Consider the following 12,129-nt stretch of genomic DNA (forward strand, 5'->3'; position numbering starts at 1 on the left):
TTCCTTCTTTTTTTCCAAGGGTTGGACGCGCGTACGGCGTAGAAAACGCCGCCGCTCCCGTATTATTACGCGCAAAATGGCGAGAGCCGGCGAGCCAGAGAGAGAGAGAGGAGCGGAGCGAAGCGAGGCCAGGGACTCTCATTCGTACGGAGCATCCTCGTCGTAATTCGTATCCCGAACTCATCGCTCTTGGAGCGCGAAATTTGCAAGATGATTCAAGACGAGAGGATTCAAGACGTCCTTTCTTCTCTTTCCCTTCCGCCTTCCGCCTTCTTCCCCCGGCGACACCTGCCAAGCGAATCCTACTCGGTGCGTTCGTTAATAGGATAATAGAGACGCCCGCGTGCCGCACTGATCGCTACAATTTCTCCGTTCCGCGAAATAAGTGAACGAGAGAGAGAGAGAGAGAGAGAGAGAAATGACGCGAGAAACAGTCGCGAGCAGTGGACATTTCGTAGGTAGGTTCTAGAAAAATCTCGTGTCGCGCGAGGTTCGATCGCGAGATTCGTGTCGTCGTTTGCGTCATCCACGGCGCGCCGTCAGGAGCCGCGGTTTGAGAACCCCGTTGCCTACGTGACTCGCAGGGCGTCGACGAAGCCTCGTGATTCGCCGGCCAACGGTGGCGAGAGAGCGAGCGAGCGAGAAAGTGAGCGAAGAAAGGAGGGAGAGAGAGAGAGAGAGAGAGAACGAGCGAGCGGAGCAGAGCGATGGTGGACGCGGCGCGGTCGGCGCGGGGCGAGGCGGGCCTTGGAGTGTTGGTAAGCAAGGGCGGCCATCTTGTCGAGCTCAGTCGGAAACCAACTGCCGAGCAGTGAGGGATGGTGATGTGGAAGAGAGGAATGTGTTAGACGAAAGGGTTTTTAATGCGCTTCCGAGCCCGATTGCCGCTACGTGCGAGAGGCTGTGCGATAGCGACGACGGAGCCACGACGACCATCGCGGGGCTTTCGCGTGCGAAAAGGCCCGGTGCATCCGGTTAAAAACCTTCAGCAGGGCGGTGGGAGCGGAGGAGCTGCGGAGAGGAGAGAAGGTAGCGGCGGAGGAGGAGGAGGCGGTGGTAGCATCAGCAGCAGCAGCAAAGAGCAGGTCGCGGAGAAGGTTCTGGCGAGAGGCTGACAGCGCGAGCTTAGCTTCTCATCGGCAGAAGGGCTTGGCTGCTCGGTTGCGAGAGAGAGAGAGAGAGAGAGAGAAGGAAGACACACACCGGCGAACAAGATCGACGCCGAGGGCGAGAAAGAGAGAGAGAGAGAGAGAGAGAAAGGGAGTGAGTGAAAGAGCGGAAGGGAGAGAAGAGAATCAGCGCGGAGGATGACCGACTGAGAGAAAGTGCAGTGTCAAAGTCTGTGATAGTATTTATTCAAAAACAACAACAACATCGTTATCAGTAGCACCTGTGGACGTGTCATCTTCGTGAGAAAAGAGGACGAGCAATCGCGCGGAGGAGATATATTATATATGTATATATAGAGAGCGAGAGAGAGGGATAGGCTTTATATATTTATTTACATCTGTGATATCGCTGATATACATCGACCTTCTTCGCGAGAAAAAGGAGCAGAGGAGTGAGAGAGAGAGAGAGCGGCGAGTGACGTGATCCAGAGAGCAGGAGGGAGAGAAAGAGAAAGAGATATATATATACATTGCTCCGAAGAAAGATTATATCAGTATCTTAGTGGATAGGGTTTTTTGTATATACGACTGACTCTTTTTTATAATTATTGCTATCGGTGCGAGTTGCCGGAGCGAAGAAACGCGCGCCCAGACCAGATCTCTCCGATCAGTGGTGAACCAGAGGAACTCTCCGATCCTTTTTCTCTTTTCCCCGGACGGTCGTTCGCGCGAGCGACGAAGGTATCATGGTGGAGAAGATTCTGGAGGAACGAGAGGACGGCACTCAGGAGGCCGGACGAGGTGAGTGGAGAGAAATTTCAGTCACCGCGATGATAAAACTGGAACTCTCCTGGTGGCAAGCTGACTCTTATCTCTCGTCACCTTTAAGCGTCAAAATGATAAAGTTGATGAAAAGTCATGTTTCAAACATATCTCAAATACGTAAATGTGTTTGTCAAAATCATGTTTTTAACAATATTATATTATGCGTTTGAAACATGTTTAAAACATGGATTTTGAAACATGATTTACGAATCCTGCAAAACATCTTTTGACGCAACGATGACGACAAGTAACGTCAGCTTGTCACCTTAGGCAGGGGCGGGAGGGGGCGAGGCGAAGCGTTCGGATTTCGCCGGAATAATATTTGGAAGTTAATGATCACGGTGAGCACGATCTCGTTTCTCGATCCGCGAGAAACCGAGCTCTCCTCTCTCCGACGGAGAGAGGGATCTGCAGTGCAGACTCTCGTCGACGTGGAATCCGTCCGTCAAAGCTGACGCCACGACAGGCGGGCGTGCAGCGGTTAAAGCAGGCCTTTCGCTCCGATTGCGAGCTGCGACGTTAATTTGCTTCTAAGCTCTGGAACTTTACAGTTGCGATCTGACCGGCTTTCCCTTAAAGCTCCGGGGCTTAAGGCGGCGCCGGGATTAACGCTTTCCGCCGGAAAGAAACGCTCGCCGCCGCCGGCCGCGCCACCAGGGTGTATGCAATAGTGTAGATCGCGTGTAGATCGCGTCCGTGAAGAATCACAGCCGCGACGAGTCACGGGACCGTCTTATCGTGATGTATCGATGCTTGTTTTGCGTACCGGCTAACTTCGGCTGCGGCGGCCATTTTCGCCGGCAACGGGTCGAACACTCTTTTTTGCGATTTGCGTTTTCACCGCGTTGTCGCGGGACGAGAGAGACGGTAGGGTGGAAATAGCGGAAGGGGGAGGAAGCGAGGCGAGAGAGACAGAGAGAAACGATCGACGGGTTTCACGCTCGAGTCGTCGACGGGAAGAGAGAGGCCGCGCGACGAGAATACTAGATAGAGATGCGCTCGTTTAGTCATTCGCTTTTCATCGCGAAAATCCGCGTCACGCATACGAATCGGCTGCGGAAGGAACGGAAGAGAGAGAGAGAGAGAGGGGGGGGGAGAGAACTTTCCCGAATTATACCGGCACCCACGCGTTGGCCGGCAATTAAACGGCGATGCATGTACTTACTCTCTGATCTTCTCGACAACCTGAGGAAAATCTGATGAAAACAGAGACATAGTTTAACGCGTTTGCCTGTCAACTATGCATTTTTAAAATAGACTGCAACTATGCCAGTCAACAGACTCGACGACAAATCTCTAAATTAAATGGAAATACTTCGTTATGTAAAATCTAAAAATAAGAAAGCAAAGAATTATACACACTTGCAATATTAAGAAAGAATGAAATAAATTCAAGATTAGGTAATAACTAATTAAAAAGTTAAAAGTTAAACAATAAAGTTAATACAAAGTTAATAACTTTTTCATTTAAGATTGTCTAAGTTAAGTTATTAACTTGGTTAATCTTAAATGATTTTAAATTTTTAACTTCAACTAGTTATTTTTTAAACACATAAATTTTAATTTTTTAACGTTTTCCATAAGTTAAAAACTTTATTTATGTAAACGAATTATAAAAGAAAAAATACATTTTCACATGACAATTTCATTTAAATTTAATTTACATGTAAAATATTAAATTTGTTTGATGATTTATATTGTAATTGTTTTGAGTAATCCAATGTTAAAAACTTACAAATTTTTAATTTAAAATAAATAATATGCTTTTCAAACTTAACTTTCAATTTAATCTAAACGTAACTTTTAACTTTTAACTAAAAAACCAAGTTAGCTTTTTATTCATGTAACTTAACTAATGAAGAAATTATTTTTTTAATTAAGTACTTTTTTCTTACAGTTCCAGAAAATATTTGCTGTTAGATTATTTTTATGTTGAAGTTAATTAGATTTTTTAAATCTAAGAAAACAATTTAATCAAATTTAATAACATTAGTAACTTATTTGTAAAATTATTATTTAAATATAAAAAATATAATACGAAATTATATACTTAAGGTAATATGTTTATTTACTTAAAAATATTTTTATTTAAACGGAACAAACAAATGCTTGTATCAAAATATATGGTTTTAGGAAAATTTCCTTTTTTCCATTATAAAAAACTTTTTCTTTCAGTATTTATTAAAAACAAGATGGTAATTTAAACTCATATTTTATATGTGTTGGTATTAACACTTAAATTACTTCAGACGAAAGTTTCAAAACGTTCTTGTGTAACGTGTTTTGGGGCTATCTGACACGTCTGCTCATTATCTTCACGTTTTTAACTTCGGAGTCCTCGGACGCCGATTCTCTCGGAATTCCGACTCGCGCGAGCGACGGGAAATGGGTTTCGTCATGCTGCACAGTGTCATTTGTTCATTCTAGCTGGACAACATTTCTATTTATTGTTAGTAGAAATGTTCAATTATTCAGTTATGATTCTTTATCTTTTATATATATATATATAAAATTTTTTATGCGAATTCAATAAATTTTATAAAAAGATACATAAAAAATTTTAATAATTATATTCGTCCTTTATATTATTTATAAAGAAAATCTGAGATTTTTCCGATTTTGAAATTTATTATTTCATATTAATTCTTATTTTTACGGGCACAACAATTTTAAATGTGGAAATGACCGAAACCGTATTTTACTTTGTGTTCATATTGCGTGTGAAAATATGAATAATAATTTAAATAATCGTAAAAAAAGTAATCCTAATGAAATATTTGTATTCTAAATAGAAATATTTCCTTCCAGTTAGATTAAACAAATGACACTGCGTCATGTGGAATTGCGACATTGCAAGTGGGCCTTTTTTTAAGGATGCGTCACATCTCAAGTTATTGCTAAAAAATTTTAAATTTCATAGATTGTTCCATTATTATGTTTCAGTATCTGTGTAAAAATTTCTTATTGGTTTAAAAGTTATTTAATTTTTTGTTTGCTCTTGGTTCTCATGTAAAATTGCATTTTCTAGTACTTATTTGCAAATTTTATGAGGAAATAGCGTTACAAATTAAATCAAATTTTATACATATATATTATTAAAAATATGCAGCAAAATTTTATGTAATGTAACAGAAGCAAATTTAAGGAAACACATTAAAAACATTTAATGTTATCAAAAGTGCCCTAAATTTTGTGTACATACGTTGCAGTTATAGTTATATTAAATTTAAATTACTTTTGTAACTTAAAAAAATAGATTGAATTTTTATTGAAATTTTTATTGAATATTGAATTTTATTATGACATTTTTAACAGTGTACTAAGACAACGCTAATAAATATTTATGCAAAAAAATTTATTTTACTTGTTAAAAAATTATTTATCTAAAATCGTTAGGAAATCAGATTATTTTCAATGTATAAGCCAAATTTTTCATTTATTTCTTCTTTGCTGAACCAACATTTTAGACATTTATGATAAAAATTTCGTGTTAATTAAAAAAAAAATGAATCTAAGAAATCTACAGTGTTCAAACATCCATAGTTTTTTAAGCCGCTATTGTAGAGACAAAACATCCTTCGTTACCTTTTTCTACATTGCGTCATCCAATTTATAATATTTTACATTCCTCGTATTGTCCGTATGAAAAAGATTCGTGTAAACACAATGCAGATAACAGGTAAACAATCCGTTCAGACGTAATCTTAAAATTTACGGCACAACCCTCTCCGGCGTGTTATACATCGACCGTGTTATACATCGACTTCTTGTGTTACACACTGCTATGTTTGCTTGCGGTCGTCTCCGCTTCGGGATTCTGCGCGTCTCGCTGCAGCTGTCCGTGTTTGCTGTCGACGAAAGAAAGAAAGAAAGAAAAAAACCAGAGAAAAGCGATGCGCCAAGCGAGTTTACTCCTATTCACGCGAACGCTCTCCCGCGGTCGGTTGTCAATCGGAGCAAGAGCCGCGGACCGCTAATTACACCGAGCCGACCGACCGCCGGGTCTTCGTTATCTCTAAAAGCGGAAACCTGGAAAAGTACCCGAGCGGCTGGCGCCGCATCCGAATTATGCAACGCCCCGGCATAATGAGGTGAAACAGACGCGCGACCAGCGTCCGAAATAACAAGGATGACGAAACGAACCGCGCAATCGTCCACCTCGCTCGACGCAACTCTCTCAGCTCTCCACCTCGTCGCGTCGTCGTCCGTCCGTCCGTTCGTTCGTTCGTCCGTTCGTTCGTTCGTTCGTTCGTTGGTTCGTTCGTTCGTCCGTCCGTTCGTCCGTCCGTTCGTTCGTCCGTTCGTTCGTTGGTTCGTTCGTTGACGCCGGTCGGTGCCCGCGTCGACACGTGGTATATATGTATAAAAAAAAAAAATCAGTAATTGTACAATCGCGTCCGCAGTTTCGCCTTAGCCAAGCGAAAAAGGAAGAGGGAAATCGAGAAGCGAGGAAATAGGATCGGGATGCGAATACGAGACCGCCGAATTCTTACCTGCGTCCGCGAAGTTATTTCGCCTCGCTCGCTCGCTCGCGGATCGAATCTCGCTGAATCTAATCCCGATTCGACGCGACGATTTTACGCCAATATATTGCGCGAATTTTAGTAGGTAAGGTATTTTTGGGAGAAACTCTGTGTGCGCGCGAGAAAGAGAGAGAGAGAGAGAGAGAGGTAAGGTATTTTTGGGAGAAACTCTGTGTGCGCGCGAGAAAGAGAGAGAGAGAGAGAGAGAGCATTTTGCAACGTCACCGCGTCGCTTCGGAGCGGCTCGGCGTCGTTGGCACGACGGATTATTTTTTGGGAGGAGGGTAGAGAGGGCGGAGGGGGGGATGAAGGGGGACAAGTGGGTTAGTCGGTATATAAGGCTCGAGAGGGGGTTTCGCGGTTCTCTCGGCATCGGCACGGTACGCGAGGCGAAGGGAGAGCCCGCGCGCGTGAGTCGGTTATAGGGCGACCCAAACAAAGAACGAAGGGTGGAAGGGTCCCAGGCCGCGCATGTCAACTCGGCGCGATTTTAAAGGGAAACACGCACGATACGTGGAACAAAAGAAGCCGAACGAACGGTTCGCGCGTCCCCGCGTTTCGTACGTACACATATACAAACACGAGCGTGCACGGCGCGTATATTCGTTATTTTTCCCGTTCGATCGGAGCTCGAGCCGAGCGAGACCGATGGACGCGAGAGGGAGAGCTTTGACATTCGGCGATGAATAAAAGAGAGCGTCGTCGAGGCTACGCGTTGTCGCGTTCCTCGAAAGAGCGGACGTGCGCGTAAAGGAATACGCGATGGGTGGGAGGAACAAAGCGACGAACGGCCCAAATATATCCGATGACACCGCGAACGGAGACGTGACAAGTGCCACGACGATGTAAAGGATGTTTATAGCATCCGTTTTTGAAATATTACGGGTTTAATCAAAATTTTACAGATTGCTCTCACGTACGTTTTCTTAAAACGATATATTTAAATGCATCTGTGATGTTCTGTTTATTATAGTAAAAGTATTTTATATATATATTATCTTAAATATATAATTTTGTATTTTTATATTTTTTATTTATTTTATAAATGAACTAATAATATTATTAAACTCGATTGTCTTTTTAGATTAAAAAAACTGATTGTCTTGAATATAAAAAAAAAAAAATAGTGCAAACAGTAAATATTTTTTAGAACTGTGAGAAAAAATTACTTAAATAAAAATTATTTCATTTGATTTACATAAATATTTTAATTAAGAAACTTTTACTTTGACTGCAAATAACCTATTGGAACCCATCTAATATATAATTATTTGTTGTAAGATATTTTTTTCTCTGAGAATGTGCACACTGAAAGAAATATGTTGTATCAAGCAAACGTTTAGTTAAATAGTAATCAAATGAGTTTTGTAGTTATTGGTACCAAAAACTTAATTCCGTTTCATGAACCATTTCGTCATAGTTGTATAAAAACAATTGTTTATTTATATAATTATAAGTATAAAATTCAAACGTTGGTCTATCTCACCAAACATTTCTCTCAGTGTTCATCCATAACGAGTTCCACCGAGCGAAACACGGACGAATCTCCTCCTGCACCGGCATTTTGTAACTCTCAACAATAGTATCGATATCGTTATACCGTCGTTGCATAGATATTACAATGTATGTGTGTGTAGCATAGAAAAGCTGCGCGACGATAATGTGACGATACCGACGCCGTCAGTTGAGAGCCGCGCAGAATCCCGCAGAATCCCGCTACTGTACTCGTTCCCAGACGCGAGGGTCCCGCGGACAATTACGGAAAGAACCCAAGCTGTTAGTGTCCGAGCGTTGTCCGCCGAAACGGAAAACTTCGGGTTGTGCACCGGGACTACTCCTGAATCTCCGCGCGTCACATATGTGCAGCCTGACGTAACGATATAACAGCTAGAAAAATGGGAGTCACGCTCCGGCGCGCCGCGTGATCGCTCCCCTTTCCGCCTGACCCTTTAATTAGGCGACGATGTTCGCGTAATATACCGCTCGCTTTTTAATTTATACGATGCACTAATGACGAGCCATTGTACGCGGGATATCGTCGTGTCGCCCTCCTCGAATTCTCGTCCGGAACGTTTTGCGGCTGCGGTATTCCGAGCGGAGCTTTCCGGCAGCTCGAGTTAGCCCCAAGATATAATTAAAGTAAACGGAAGCCGTTTCCTGTATCGTTTGTTCAGGGCAGCCCAGTTACATTTTCGGAAGCGTCCCACCCATCTCTCTCTCTCTATCTCTTTCCCTCACGTCTGTTTACTTTCAATCTGATAAATCAAAGACGAAGCTCTTCGATTATCGCGAGTGCTGTTATTCGCGGCCCGGCGCACCCAGCTTTGTTTTCCTTTCTTTCTTTTCTCGATGACTTACGTAAAGAAGGATATCACCCCCGATGCGACGATTTCGCGTAATCAGCAGCGCCCGCACGCACGCGCGCGCGCGGATAGAACACTATCGTACGTGCATATCTCGCGTAAGATGGCGGCGTTCCTTTTCTGTGCCAGTCATTGAACTCGGATAGTGTCGGTCGTTGCGCGGCGTCGGTGGCCGACCGGCGAGGCAGCACGAAAATACATTCGCGCGCCGTGCCGCAACCGAAATTATGATCGCACGCGCGAAGATGCGAGCGGGCCATCGCGACGAAAGTTAACGACATCCGATACGGGGGCGGGGATCGATCGAGAGAGCGCCGATTTTCGCCGAGGGTTGGATTCCCGCGTGGCAATTTTCGAAGAGGGACGGAGGAGAGACGCGCGATCATCGTCTCCGAAGATCCTGATCCTGTATCTCGTACGCTTATTTTTGGACGATTGTGAAACCCGAGTCTACCGAGGCTCTCTCGACGCGTCCGTCGGCTATTGTCTCCGCGCGAAGAGATCCGTTCGAGTGAAGCCCGTACGCTGTCTGTGTTCCTCGATCGGACGGAGGTAAATGTAAATGTCCTAGTAACCGAACATGCAGTGCTGCGCTTTATAGATAACTTAAAATTATCTAGAAAGATCAGGTAAATTACATGTAAATGTGTATTAGATAAGATAAAGATGATTTAGTTTTAGTCTGTCTAGATAAAATATAAAATTATATACGATTTTATATCTAGATAATTAAAAAAAAACATTTCTTTTATGTAAAATAAAGATGGAGATAATATATATTGTAATAATTTAAATGAAGATGAAGCCATTTCTTTATTTAGGGAATTTCATATAGATAACGATAAATATATGTAACAATACGGAGACAAGATTGTTTTTCTGTAAGGATTCACGATATAAAATTAGAAATTATATAATTACCTAAAATATGAGCAATAAAAAAACCGTTGCTATTAACGTGTCAGAATGTAAACAATTTTTTAATTATTCCGAAAATAAAAAAAAACTCGTTTCTGAGTGAATCCATATCCGGAGAAATCTGAAGACAGTTTGTCTTTAGTATCTTAAATGCTTGTTCTTATATGAATTGTTTATAAAATAAATATGAAAAATGTAATTTTCAAAAATTTCAAGAATACAAACGCTTATTGTTAGTTTTGTAACAAATTGATTTTTTTAACGTTGATGTTTGTAATATTTCAATTAATTTTTCTTATAAATATTTTAAAATATTTAAATTTTTCACAATAAAATTTTTATATTATAAAAAACATTTTAGATTAATAATAGTGAATTTCCGAGTTCGTGTCTAGATATAAGGACATGTTCGGTCACTAAAACATTTACCTTACACGTTAAACCTTGCACGGTCGATAATATTGATCGGTAGTATTGAATCAATAATACTATGTGATATGCATCAATATTTTTACACAACTTGAGGTTCTTGTAACTATGTCGTCCTTGATTGTGGAACTATACTGACACGTAATTTTCACACAATCTGGATCACCATCAATACTCTACATCAATCCAGCAATATTAACAACGATCAATAATAGAGCAGCTCCACTATTTACGCCACAATAGTCAGAGAAAATATGAGTAAAGGTGTAATTTTGCTTGAAATCATTTTGTTACGTTTTTATGTTATATTAGTTTGCGTGATGTCAGTTTTTTTACTGTTAATATTAAGGAAACCATCGCGAGTTGAATTAGTTTGTCAATGTGTGAGCAGTGATGTATTACGAGCACGTAAAATGATTACTCTCTGGGTGCCACATCAATTTGGTGCTACAAATGCTCTAAAGCACTTGATTGACCAATCACAACAAAGAATTTTGCAAATCGACCAATCAAAGAATGCTTCAAAGCACTTGTAGGGTCACCTTGACCGCACCCTCTCTATAGGGAGTGTAAAAAGGCTTAGTGGTTATTTCGCGATGCATATAAGTGTAGAGGGATAGTAAAGGATGGATCAAAATACAAGCGCTTAGCTCTTGCGCTCTTTGTTCCGCTTGATTGTGCCACTCATGAATGGCGATACATCTCATCTCTTTTTTGATATACGGCATAAATGCAACTTTCTAAAAAGTTTTTTTTTTTTTTCAAATATAAGAAAACAAATATTTAGTTGAAAAGTTTTTTTTGTTGCAGTAAACATAAAGCTTTTATCGGTCTAGTTTATTTGTCTTTTAAACGTAGTAATCAAATTAAATATCCTGCTCGTTGTTTTAAACGAAACCTTTCGATCGGGGCCAAAAACGAGCATAAAATTACAAGATGTTAATTAATCAAATTTAATATGTCAACTTCAAATAACAGGTGTGCAGCGAGACAAATTTGGACTTTGCTTAGTCTTTTTTCAGTCGCAATTGTACAAATATTTAACGGAGAAATAAATGTAATAAAATAAGAACAAAGTTAATTAACGCCAGAACAAACATAATAATGTACTGGAATCTCGCTCAATGAATCATCTTGCTAATTACCCGTATTGGAATCATCTTTTACAGTAAATAATTTTTGATAAATTAAACACTTGACAAATTATTGAGCGCTAAGAACTGCTTTGAACCGGTATCTGCCACATTCGTTGCTTTAATTTGTTGATAAATTGAATTTTCGACAGATGCGGCATACGTACCGTCGTAGTTATCTTATTGTCAATATTTGTTGGTCAATAATACCGACAGCACCTGTGTAAAATCCCTTATAGAGATTGAGACTGCGAATTGGAAATAAAAATTCGGTCAATCAAATAATAAGCTTAATCCATTTACTCCGTTTCTGATTGGTTTGAGTTCCTCCAATCTCTCCGATGCGAGTAGAACTGGGCCGATAGTCCGATACATTATTAACACTCGACCGACTCTCGCCACGAGTTTTCTAAAACGCGTTATGATCAATGAATTCTCAATGAAGCCCACCACGATGAAATGACTTCTCGTTCTTATCGCCACGTCCGAGCTTGGGCCAAACCACGTATACTTGTCGATTAGCGTAATCGTCATCGCCACGAGTTAAATATGTGCCACGCGCGCACTGCAGTCCGAGTTGCTTGAAGAGCAACGTGGCAGTTGAAGCTATTTCCGCTTCAAGCGGTTTCGATTGAACGATACTCATCTCTTTGTCGCATTTCGACCTGATCCTCGAGAGTCGGTCATCGTCACCGTCGGAGACAATGAGATAGTAGTCGTACGCGGTATACATTCGTTGTCCCGCCCGTCTGGGGCTCTGATTTCTCCTCGACCCACGCGAGAGCGGTGTGTCCGTTCGTCCGTTCTCAAAGGAGTGGCACGAAGGTTC

At 41.3% G+C, this 12,129-nt stretch overlaps 1 protein-coding gene across 1 annotated transcript in view; it reads left to right on the top strand.

Annotated features, from left to right (window-relative positions):
- The first annotated feature begins 808 nt into the window (after positions 1–808).
- LOC105205494 (MAP kinase-interacting serine/threonine-protein kinase 1) overlaps positions 809–12,129 on the top strand; it is a 30,493-nt gene continuing 19,172 nt past the window's right edge. Inside the window, exon 1 of the mRNA XM_011174862.3 lies at positions 809–1,910. Within this exon, the coding sequence (XP_011173164.1) occupies positions 1,856–1,910 (55 nt within the window). The 5' untranslated portion in view covers positions 809–1,855. The remainder of the gene's footprint in view (positions 1,911–12,129) is intronic.

The sequence above is a fragment of the Solenopsis invicta genome, chromosome 15 (assembly GCF_016802725.1).
Source record: "Solenopsis invicta isolate M01_SB chromosome 15, UNIL_Sinv_3.0, whole genome shotgun sequence".
Classification (NCBI taxonomy): domain Eukaryota; kingdom Metazoa; phylum Arthropoda; class Insecta; order Hymenoptera; family Formicidae; genus Solenopsis; species Solenopsis invicta.